The 12,696-nt window shown below is 39.4% G+C and overlaps 1 protein-coding gene across 1 annotated transcript; it reads right to left on the bottom strand.

The window, feature by feature from the left end:
• Positions 1-228: 228 nt before the first annotated feature.
• On the bottom strand, positions 229-3,654 carry PPDPFL (pancreatic progenitor cell differentiation and proliferation factor like). Its single transcript, XM_066330915.1, has 5 exons — positions 3,607-3,654; positions 3,400-3,495; positions 2,333-2,422; positions 2,148-2,247; positions 229-1,692 (listed from the first exon to the last, which is right to left on the bottom strand). Exons 2-5 carry the CDS (start codon positions 3,452-3,454, stop codon positions 1,680-1,682), a joined length of 258 nt encoding a protein of 85 aa, XP_066187012.1. The 5' UTR covers positions 3,455-3,495; positions 3,607-3,654; the 3' UTR covers positions 229-1,679.
• Positions 3,655-12,696: the final 9,042 nt, after the last annotated feature.

Here is a 12,696-nt window from a genome sequence, read left to right as displayed (position 1 = left end):
TTCCTAGCTTGCACTCCTTTTCCAAGTCACATCAGACCTTGAAGTGACTGAAGGAAGAATGTGATGCACATACAACACAGACTTTTGAGGGGGTCTTAATTTTTTCAAATACTTTGCTTAAAAAAAAAAAAAATTCAAAAATGAAAACCCAAACCCACACAGCAACTCTACTACAGGCAACATGGAATAGCAGTTTGTTTTTGGAGGCCAAAAATAAGTCAGACAAAATATTGATTAAATCTTTATTAAAAAAAATAAAATCTTAGTATAAAAAGGTCATTCTGTACACTTAGAGAACAGACAAAGATGAAACTATACAATAGCAGCAAAGTAAGACACAAGTCAACTTAAAGACCCTTGAAATCATGTTTTCAGAATTGTGCTCTTTTCTGTTGTCATCTGCCATGCATTTATTGACTCCACCAAGACTAAACTCCCTGAAGCAGCCACTTGATACACCTTTGTTATGCATAACCAAGATAACCATTAACCTATAATAAAAAGATGTTGGCTACATTAATGCTTGCTACTATTAGTTCCTCCAGTAATGGACAAATATCCAGCAGGTTTAATGATAGCACATCAAAAAGTTGCATAGATACTTGTCACAAATATTATCATCCAGCCAAATACTTTTTATTTTCCATAATCCTTGATGGATTTCAGTCATGCCTAGTAGAATACAGAATCGTTATACTAATTAGCCTCATTTAGTCTTCAGCAATGCAATGTTCTAGTACCTTTAAAGAGCATGACAAAGGTACACTTGGATAACAACAATAATGTGATTTCTTTGAGTGGAATCCTTTGCCAGATCTAGCCCTCATAACTGATCTGACAGACAGCAGAATATTGATAGAATTCATCACTTAGGAGCAAGTTGATCTTTAAGCCACAAACAAAGCAGGCAGAAGAAATCTAAAATGAACTAGAAGTATCAACTCTGAAGAAGGTTGCTCTTCTCCTTGGAAGAGGTCAGTTTCCATTAGGATAACTGGATTCTTGTGCATCTCTTCTATTCTGTCCTCAAATACATAGGTAGGAATGAAAGGGGTACCTGAGTATTTGAAGTTGGGATCATGCACTCTGCTTGATCAAAGAAACCAAACTGATTACTGCTTGTTCATATAATTGGGCTTTCTAAAAGCAAAGCTATTGACAAGCATTCTTGTAAACTTACACCCTGTAACTGGTACACAAATACTGGAAAAAAGACATGTGCCACACAGCAGTCCTACTCTGGATTATAGATCTGAATCTTGTTTACATCAGTGTGACTGCCTATAGAGCTGGTATCTTGAAGGCAACTTAACTGAGTCACCGTTTACAAAGTCATTCAGTACACATTTTCCTCCTGCACCTATGACATCTTATTTTTACTGTCACCTTTCTCTAATTACTGAAGTAAGTCATCAGGATGTTTACTCCTGGAAACTTCCACTAGAGAGACATCACAAATTATGGCAAATCTGGAAAGAAGACATGGTAGCCCATGGATATGTCCATTAAGCAATATCATTTTAGCTATTGATGAATATTTTGAAAATACACCTTTCAACTCTCCTAAAGGTTTTGTTTTCTTCTTGCAGCTGAACCCAGACATTAGGAAGACCCCAAGCCTCTTGGAAAAAAAGTCTGTACATAGCATCTCAGTCAGAAAAGCCATCATGTTGTCCTTTTCAACTGTTGGTACTGCAGAAAAATTTATAAAAAGGTTATAAATAGAATTTTCATTGTATTTACCTCAAAGACATTTATTTATCTGCCTAAGTATTTTGAATGCATTCATATCAGCTTTTTAACGTAAAGTAAAATGACCAAACTGTATAAATGGTTGTGCAAGTTCTATAGGTAGATGATTAAATAAAGATTACCATAAATGTGAAACAGTAATAGGCACTATTGCGTAAACAATGTGAAGAGCATATGAGTTAATTTGCTAAAATGAAAACCTGGAAAGGTTCTACAGCCTTACACTTGATGTATATTTCACTTCAATCAGCAAAACAGCATTGGACCCTGCCAGATGGTTTTAGCTGATTATGACTTGTTTACTAACACTTTTTTTTTTTTTCTTTTTTTTTTTTTTTACCAAAAAGAAAGCAGAGCAAGTAAGTTATCCCCATCATTTTAAAAACAGGACTCACCTGCTTGCTGAGAGTGCTTTTCTGCCAACAGTTGGTGGAGAGGGTTCACTATGGAAGAAGCTTTTTATCCACCAATATTTATCAATTAATTCCGGTAACCCTGCCAAAGGAGAAAAGCCCACAACATTAGACACCAGATGAAAAACAGGAAAAAGTGAAAAGTGTTTCAAAGAAGGGAACAATACCATGTGTTGCTTTGTCCTGGTCTGTGATGTTCACAGCATCCAAACAGCAGGAGGAGCTGGAAGAAACACTGGATTCCGAGTTCAGTCTTGCTGTTCTCATGGAAAACAGAGACACATGCAGTGAGAAAAAGATGCTTTGAAAGAGTGCACTATTTATATGTCAGGAGTTTTTCAGACATGCTGCTACCTCAGAGGAAACAATTTCACTGAGCTACAGAGTGTAACTTCTGTAGTATATACACTGTTCTACTACAGTGGTTTTCATAAAAACTTTTATATCAGTTTCTCTCACTCTAATTACACTTCCCTTAAAAGCATACTGAGATCCGTCTGCATAACTTTCACTGAAATCACTGACAAAACTTAAGATTATGGCCACACTGCTATCAACACAAGCAAGCACATCCTTGAACGTTCAAGTCCACAACAACCCAATTGCTATACTCTCCCTTGTGACACAACTAAGTACTCAACTAAATACTAAACTCACACTAGTGTCCATACTAGACCTAGGAATCCTAGTATACCTCATGCACTTTCAAAGCAGTGATTATTTTACATATTTAGAAACAAAAGTGTGAATTGATTTTGTATTGTGTCTAAATTTGCAAAGTAAATAGGAAGTAAAGTAAATAGAAAGTACAGGTAAAAACCATGACTTGCTAGGCTAGCACTTTTTTTAGTTTTCTAGGTCTATGTTTTATAATTAAATATATACAAGTATATATATGCATATGATAACTCCAATAAATAATTCTAAATAGATTAAATTTTAAATAGGTAGATTAATAGCCAGAAGCGGATGGTCACTAAAACTAAAGTTCTGTGATATGAAAAACTTGCCAAGAAATTAAAAGCTGTTAGGCAAAGACAAGTCTTTACTTCCAGCTCCTCCAGACATCACCTGAAACACTTTCTGACACTTTTCCTGGGTGCCAACAACTCGGCCACTTTCTCGGCAGAGGCTCTGGGGGCTCAGCCTCCTCCAGAGGCGCTCCCCAGGCAGAAAGTGAGGAAGAGGGGAGAGAAGGGCGGGCGGGTGTTTGGGGACAACACGCAGCACTCACTCCTGTAGTACTGGTTCTTGGCCAGGAGGCAGCCGGCGGAGGGGACGGAGGCCATGGCAGCGACTCGACGGGGAATCCGCTTTGTCCGGGAAGAGCCTGCGGGGGAAAGGGCACACAGTGCCGGGGGAAAGGGCACACAGTGCCGGGGGAAAGGAAAGGATGTTCCCGGCGCGGGGAGCGGTGCCGTGCCCCGTCCCTGCGGCTCACCTGCGTGTCCCAGGGCGAGCGGCCGTGGAGAGGCAGGAATGCGGCCCCGATGAGCAGCGAGCACCGCCGGGGCCCGGCCGCCCTTTAAGGGAGGCGGCAGGAGGCTCCCCCCGCCCGGGGGCGGTGGCAGGGCGGGACAGGAGTGAGGTGACAGCGGGGGAAGAGCCCGCGGCAGCGGCCGCCGGGGACAGAGCGCCGCGATTCCCGGCCCCCGCGGCCCTGGCGGCTGCGGGTCAGCCCAAACACAGCTCTGGAGTGCCTCAGGCGGGACCAGGAGCTGCTGCATTAATTATTCCCGGGGGGGAGAATGGGAAGAGAGGGGTGAAGCCTGTTTGGGTAAAGATTTTTGCTGAGAAACGCGGAAGTGGTTTTGCATATACGCCGATTTCTTTAGTGAAGCCAAAGGAACGATCTCCACTCTAATGGTAATGAGAAAAAGCTGTGATCATGTAGTCTTGGTAAAATCAGAAGTCCAAGATAGATCAAAAAACTACTTTTATCTTCTAAATGTTATAAATGATAAGAAGCCAATTCAAAATAACAGAATTTATTTAGCAAATTTCCAAAACTAAATTAAAAAGCCACAATAAATTCGGACAACATCCATCAAATGCTGGGTGTGCAGAGTGATAGTAACAATGGTACCATCCAACCTCAGCTACACGCACTGGGTCCGGTGTAAGGTTTTTATACGGTTAATTTGTCCTGAGGCTAAGTCCATTGAAAGTCCAAATATTCATGTATCTCTTTATTTCCAAGCTTGAAAGTGATTCCCGTAAGTATGAAAAAACGTTGATAGTCTTCCCGGATCTCGTCTTTGGCGTGCTGATTTGATCATCCTCTGGATCCCCCATCAAGATTGATATCAGATGTCGAGCAGCTGTGAAGTGGCGGCCCATCATTGATGAATGGGCCATCTCCAGTCCGGCCATGTCATTTCTGTTGCAAAAGTTGTGGTTTCGCAGCTTGCACCACAGGTCTTGGAATCTCGGAGATGCCCTGGAGTAGCTTTTTAATAGACCAAATCTTTGATACCCGAATTGATCCATTACATTTACCACACCAAGATAAATGCACAGCTCCTTTTCATTGTTGTAATTATATTGCATGGAAAACCTAGTCCAACAGGGTGTGTCCTCACCTTTCAGAATTGTCGACAGAAAAAGTACCAAACAGCTTTGGCTGTTTGGTTTGCTCCTGCTCCGCAATAAAACTTGTCTTTTTTTTTTTTTTTTTTTTTTTTTTTTTTTCCTACCAGCATCTGTGGATAAGAACACAGAGGCAGAGAGTGTGTGATACCATGTTACTGTCCCATCTACTTAAATAGTGCATTCCATCTCAAATGATAAGGACGTAGCTCATAATAGCTCCTAGCACATTTATAAGGGTGTAAACCACACTGCAGGGAAATCGCCTCTAAAACAATACCCACACAGCGTTTACAGCAGGTAAGCACAGTGTGTTTTCATAGGCCTTTTTACTGATGTGCTGTCAGAACCTTGGCAATGTTGTGGTCCCTCCCGAGCAAAGATTGAAGGCTCATCACTGAGAAATCTACAAGATTGACAGAGGAAATACCTTGCTGATGAGTTCATACCAAGCACTAGCACCAGTTACCCCATACATAACATTTATCCTGTTATGTAAAAAAAGCACTGTAAGAGTAGTAGTACTCACTGTAGCAGGTTCTTGTTTATGGATACCTAAATGTATGGCCTTATTAATACTATTAGATATTATTTTGTTGTATCAGTCACCTCTTTTCCTGCCAATTTCCATCTTTAGTCTTGTTCTATTTGAGGGCAATGAAACTTCTGCAACACCCTATTTGTTTTTGTCACCATAGATGCCCTCATAGTGAGCACCCTGTTGAATTGTCAGATCCATTCCTGACAGAGAGGAAGCTTCTTACCAAAGAGCCATAGGAAATGGTCCACTTGGGCTGTGAGGGTGGGCATTTGTAGTGATAGCACTGAGATAGTTACAAAGCTAGTAACATTATCATTTATTTTATCTGCTTTTGTCTTTCAGCTTCGAAATCCTGTTTTAATATAATCATTGGTTTGTCAAGGACATTATCAGAAAAGCTGTTTAGGCTCAAACATGCCTATGGCATAGGCTTTGTATCTGGCAAGGAAACAGACATAAGTATCTCTCTTGCAAACCTCACAAACATCCATCCATTTCAGGGCCAAGCCAAAATACTCAGGAGCTGGGGAACACCAGGTCTGTAAAATTTTCAATTACTTCACTGCTGCATATGTATAATTTTGGCTGTATCATTTAAGATACACGGTCATTTACCACTTTTGTTTTGGAGCCCTGTTTAATGCACTGGAATAGAAAGAGTTTATTTATTGAGAAATTTTCCACCATTCCTCTCACTCAATCTGTCATTATGTCCTACCTATTGTATTTTCTTCTAGTAAGAATACAGAATCCTCTGAAAATAGAACTGCAGGTTTCCCTAGTGTTTTTTCCTGCATGGTCATTTTGGCAGACTGTTTCTAAAATACTGGCACAATTATTTTAAAATATTGCTACAAAACAAAGGCATGCTGTTATCTTCAGCTAACAAGAGGGAATTCTGAGATCCAAAGGAGCTAGGATAATATTATCCACAAATCTTACATGTCTCATAGGAGAATAGTTTAGGATTTTATTTTTTTATGACTACTTCATGCCATACTTCATTTATCCACTTATAGCTGTCATTTACTTCAGATCCATATTTAAGTAGTCAGTGTGTTGATAAATCAGACTCTAAATCAGACATTGAAAAACTTGGTTAGTGGCCACCTATGATTAAGTAACTCACATAGCATCAATTACAAACTCAGGGGCAAGGTTACAATTTAGCTTTCAAGACAGAATTCAATTGCCTTAACCAGTGACCCATTCTTCTCTCCCTGGAAGCTTTGGCTGCATCACTACTCAAATTCTGTCATGAATATGGAAGTAGTCCTATTAAATAGATGCCATAGTCTCTTGAATATAAAAAACTCAGTTCATATCCATGCTTTATGCAGAAAGAGGCACTATGAAATAAATAGTACATCATCCCAAATTTTATAAAACGTATTTACAAAAGGTACATTTCCAGCTCTTTGAATGACTAATACTGTGAGTGTATTAACAAAAGTGTTAATATAACACTTGTGTATGCATAACTATTAAATAGACACAGTACTGAATTGTTTGTGATCCCATGAAACATGGATACTTACCATAAAGTAACTTTTAATTTAAAATTTTATCAATATGACTGATTAAATGGATAAATCTCCCACATTATTGTGCCAGGATTACTTCATATAACACTTTATTGGATATTAAAAGCAAAATATTGCTGTCACAAAAAGAAAAACAGTCTATATTGAGTTACACTTTGAAGCTGACCTGTTAATTATTCACTAAACAAAGTTTATCTAACAAACTTAGCTATTTTTTCACTTCTTGGAACATCTGTGAGTCTGGTGCCAGTCTTTCTGGCTTGTTCTGGACTTGTTTTGGACATTTTCTTCCACGAACTTTTATGACAATATTTATTTTTTTTTACTTTTCCCTGCCACTTAACCTTCTGTAAGATTAGTGTGGCATTAGAAATTCTACAGTATTGCTTTAGGGCTGTACCCTTTGTATGATTGTATGGATACTTTGACCATGTTTTGAGAGACGTGAACAATTTGAGTGAAAACATCTTTTCAAATGCATGTGCAGAAAGGTACAGTTTTGGCGCATGAGGGTTGAGTATTCTCTCCCCACAAGCCTCTGGAAAAGCAGATTTTGCATATAAATTTTTTTTCATAAATCACAGAATCACAAAATAGTCTGAGTGTAAAGGCACCTAGAAGGATCATTGAGTCCAGCGCTTAAGTGAATGGCTGGGATTGAGGCCACAACTTTGGCATTATTAGCACCACGAGCTAATGAACCAACTGAGCTAATCTCAAAATTTGTCTTATTGCCCATCCGCAACTAACATTTCATTCCAATTTTTTACAGAAAGTATAAATCACTCTTTTTCAAAGAGAAGTGTGTATCTGTTTGACCATATGGCTCTCCATGAGAAGACCAAGCTTCCCTGAGTAGTATTTTGTAATGGATGTATAAATGGTTTTAGAGAACTTTCAGAACCATTTCCTTCATGGATCTGTTAGTAACTCGACTCATTCACTATTTTTCTCAAAGAATTATTGTGTGTATCTTTTCTGTCATTAAAGAAATTTCGTAGTTCCACTATGTGAAGTAAAAAACTTTGCCATGCAAAAAATACTTACCAAAACCTGCTAATGTTAGCTGCCTCCAAGGACCAGTGCCATCACTTGCTTTTTTCATTCGTTTTACTCTTCAAATATTCCTCCAAGCCAAACACCTCAGCAGGAATGCAGGACTCATCTGTCAAAACCAAGAGGAGTTGAAGTATCAATGAAGAATTAAATGGCAGAGTGAGAGTTGGCAGGGGAATGGAAATTAATATTGTATGTGGCCTGCAAAAGATACTTAGGGCCGTAGTGCTGCTGGGGAGAGCCTGAGCACAGAAGGGACAAGAAATATTTTCCTTTACCACTGCAGTGTGTGACACCATTGCAAATCATCATCTCTGTAGTAATGACTTCTCCCAGTAATGAAGTGATTGCTTACTGGGAGTTCCAGCACTTTCTTTAATTCTTTCTATTTTTAATCTTTACTACAAATGTGAATATCAACTTGGGAAAAAAACAAAACTAAACAACACATTTAATGAAGAGAAAAAGATTTCTTTTTCCTCACTATTTAAGATATTGCAAGAGTTAACACTAAAAGCAAAGGGCAATTACTGATCTCTAGAGAGCATGGAGCACACCTCTGAATGATGCACATTGCCACAAATATCAGCCAAAGCAGGCAAAACACATACTTTTACCTAAAAACTGCATAGCAAAAAAACTGAAAAAGACTGTACATTTCTAAACCATTAGTACACCTTTGTGGTTTTACTGTTAAATGCAGGTTTTCAAAGGCTGAAAGTTACAAACTTCTTTTTATTCAATCCAATTCATGTCCAATGCAACACTACACTCAGATGAAAACAAAGACATTTTAACATTTGTCACTTTAATTTTGTTTTAACACTTAACTGTTAAAAAAAAAAAATTCTTTGGATCCATATGCAACAAGCTGCATGAACTTCTTCCAGCAAGCTACATCTTTTATGTCTTTCTCAAAACGCATATGAATACTTGGACTTTTTGTTAGTTTTGTTTCTCAAGTATTCCAAAGAAGAGGACTTTAGCTCCCTGCATCACCAAATGCAAGGATTATAAATTTTATTCCTACAAAATAGAATATGTAGTTGATTAGAATATAACTGAATAAAGCAAAATTGAAATATAGGCACATTTATATACCTTTTTTATGTGTCCCTGGAAATTTATTGATCTATAGAGGTGAGAAAAATTGGCTTGTTATTCAATTTCACATCCATTACAGAGATACAGGGCCAAGTTGCATATTTTAATGTTGTTGCCTATTTTGCTTAAAACATACATTTTATTCAACAGCATCCACTTTTTCAAATTGCTGTAAAGAGTACTATGCATTTTGATGCACACACACAGACTCTTCTCTCATTCATTTCTGGACCTACTGTGTCTCTGTCCTTGCAGGTAGAATGGACTCAGGCTCACCAGTTTGAACACAACCTGATACCCCTGCAAAGGCATCCTAGGAGGTTGTACTAGCCTATCATGCCTCACAGTGCCTAGACACTATTCTTCACATAGCACTGAGACATGCTGGCATCCTCATTTCTTGACTAGTTGTTCTGTCACCAGGCCAGATGCTCAGAATGGAGCAGCATGAGGTGCAAAAGGAATCAGAGAACTTGTGAATAAGAAGAACATATTCATAAATTGGCAGCTGGAAAATTTTCCATTAACCTAGCAACAGAGCTGGGCCAGGACATCACAGAGCAGAACTGTTCCAAAATTAAGAAGCTGAAGTGTATTTGTGCAGCTGTGTTAGAGCAAACTGTACATCCTGCAGGTATGGCAGACTTACCTCTACATGGTGAGATTGTGACAGCAACACCTGAAGAAACACGAAAGCCTTAATTCATTCACTAATCTCTCCAGCCTGCAGAGGAGGAAGACTGGTTGTGTGGACCTATCAGATGAGGACCTCAGGTCAGATCCTCAGTTCGTTGTTCTTACTGCTTCCTTCTTCTCTCAAAATTTAACCAGTTGACCTCAGAAAAGCAAACACCATTAGGACTGACCATTTTTAGGGACTCTGACACTTTTTTGTAGACTACTACACACTTAATTTCATCTGAAATCGTAGTTTAAATATGCTTAGTGCCATTCTTTGGCCCTGACAAAACTGATATAAAGTGGCCAACAGCCACATTGTTTCATACTGCAAAATAAGATGTTTACAACCAAAATGGTGAAGACTTCTCTCTTGCTTGTGTTTAAACCGAAGCTGCTTGGCAGTTTTTTGGGAAAAAGCCAGGGAAAGCCCTAAGCCTAAGACATTCCAGGACACTTCTAATATCTTAATAGTAGGGACAATAATGTTCTGTCTCTTGTCAAGGTTCCCTGGCATTAATCTAAAGGTAAGTTAATTTCATGTGACATCACTGATGCCTAGTGTAAGATCCAGAGTCCAATAAGCTGACAAACAAATGACTCTTCTGGGCATCCATTTGAAAACCTACCTTGTTTAATATTTGGGTGTAGATGGCTAATTAGGGTTCAGTTATTGTATTTGTTTAGATCTTAATGAAGATCTAAACAAATACAATACCAAACAAATCCAACACCGTGCCTGTTTCCATCTCCACAGATGCTGCTTGTGGGAAGTCTTTTTCTGAGGCTTCTGCAAAGCTGCCTCCACACACACAGTGCCAAGTCTTTTAGCAGAGCAAGGGCTAGAGCACAGTCTCATTCAGACAACCAGGGAGGGCTTTCTGCCTTAGATATGCAACATACCAGCAATAAAAAAGAGGAGAACAGGCACTGTCAATCTCTGCTTCTGTGACCATTTAGGAGCCAAAAATAAAACAAAAAAACAGGAGAGGAAAGAGCCAGACACACCACTTCTTTGGGAGGACATTCTTCCCAGTCTCAATCCTGACATCATTGCTGAGCCTCCAAGAGTGACATACTCTTAGACACTGCACTTCAAGTTGCCCTATGAAAAAGGAAAGGTAGCCAAGCTGAGCTTGGTAGAAGTACCCAGCAGAATTTGCTCCAACTATGAAATCATCTCACTGGAAATGAAGGCATTTTCTGGCAGCATTTCCTGGAGCTGAGGAAAGACAAGTGAGGAGCTTCTTCATCCCTCCAAAATAATAGGTGGATGCAAGTGGTTGATCTGTGTCAGGATATACTGTTTACATGCCACAAGACTTGGGAATCTGAGGTCATATTCACTGCTACTGAACCACTAAAAGTACAGGTTTGAAGCAGTATTAGTACAGTGTAGGGGCATCTGTGGATGGCAGGGACAAGGAACTCTGCAGACCTGAGATATTCTAGAAACACATGGTATTATTGCAAGGGTCATGGGTAAAGAGGGCTGCTTTCAGCCACCAGCCTCAGCTGAAGGGAAGCCCCAAAGAGACAGGGAGAGAGAGAGGGGGTATTGAGGTAAGGGAGGTAAAAAAGCTAAGAGGGGTAAGAGAGGTGAGAAGAGTGCTGGGGTCAGGGCGGTAGGAGAGAGGGAGAAGAAGCAGAGGGAGAGAGCAGGCAAGATTAGGGATGAAGAGGCAAGAGGGAAAAAGAGAGAGAAGAGAAGAGACAAAGAGGTGAGAGAGTGAGGACCTTGTTACAACACATTATATCTCCTTTTGTGATGAATATTCTGATTTACAGTGACCAACCAGCGCAAGATACAAAACCTACAAACTTTGCATGCAACCTATGAGAACTACTAAATTACTATATCATCCTATATTCTAAACTCTTCTTATCTCCTTTTTCCTTGATGCCTTAGCAGGGTGGAGATGGGCTGCATTCTTGGGTCCTTTTGGGTATTTGTCCTTCAACCTATCTCCAGTTAATCACCATCTTCCTGCCTGCCATGCCTACATCTCAAAGCTGGCCTTCATTTCTATTTCACTCACAGGTTTTACATCTCCAGTATTTCTTACCAGACAATCATATACATAAGCCCTTCCTGTCCCATCTTTCCCAACAGTACAGTGCCAAGAAACACAGAAGAGGAAATGAAATAAAAGATGGCAAGGGGTCCTTTAATCTGGAGTTTCTTAATCTGCAGGATGTATTTTGCCAAGGCACTTGCAAGAAGATATAAACAAACCATTTTCACCACAGAGTTACATTCTGTAAGACTGTGTTGAAGAGATACCAATTAACTCTAAATAAAAACAAATCAGTTGAGATGTGTTGCTCTAATCTCCTCTTGATGTGCTGCTGATGGAGGGGTTCTCCTTCAGGTAAATGGGAGTCTGACCACACTAGTGATGTCGTAGGTACCTCCCCTCAGAGTGACTAGACTCTACTCTGAATACAGCTGCTAGACACAAAACACCTAGTTCCTTGACTTTCAGTTTTCTTATAGTCTAAATAATTCCCATACTTTCAGAAGTTTAGTCCATATCCTTCTGAAAAATGAGAACTGAGTCCTACAGGCAGCATTGCAATTTCAGGAACACAAGTATACTTGTAGTGTGATTTTATTGGCTAGGTTCATAGTAGGTTTTCCTAGCAAATGCCAATATTGACAAACCAAACTTAGACAAGGGTCTAAAGATTAGAGCTGATAATGCAGTCAAAGTTTCATACAGTTTAATGAAGTTTTCATATTTTCATTTGGTCAGTGTTCTGTCTGCTTCTTATCACTAGATCAAGGGTCGGGTTTATCTACTTTCTGATTCACCAGTGAAAATAGCAATAGGCATTTTTTCATTTATCTTCATCCTACTGAAGTACAACTGTAAAATAGTTTTACAAGTGTCAGTCTCAGGTATGAGGAGTCTGATCAGACAGAAAGTGCATAGCCCATTTTCCTTGCCCTGCTTAAATTCATTTCTTTCCTCCTTTTTTCTTGCATTACAGTTAGCTGTGATTTTCCCAAGTGAAT

Source organism: Sylvia atricapilla, chromosome 1, assembly GCF_009819655.1.
Source record: "Sylvia atricapilla isolate bSylAtr1 chromosome 1, bSylAtr1.pri, whole genome shotgun sequence".
NCBI lineage: Eukaryota > Metazoa > Chordata > Aves > Passeriformes > Sylviidae > Sylvia > Sylvia atricapilla.
Note: the sequence above shows the minus strand (reverse complement) of the source record. Positions and strands in the feature narration are given on the sequence as shown.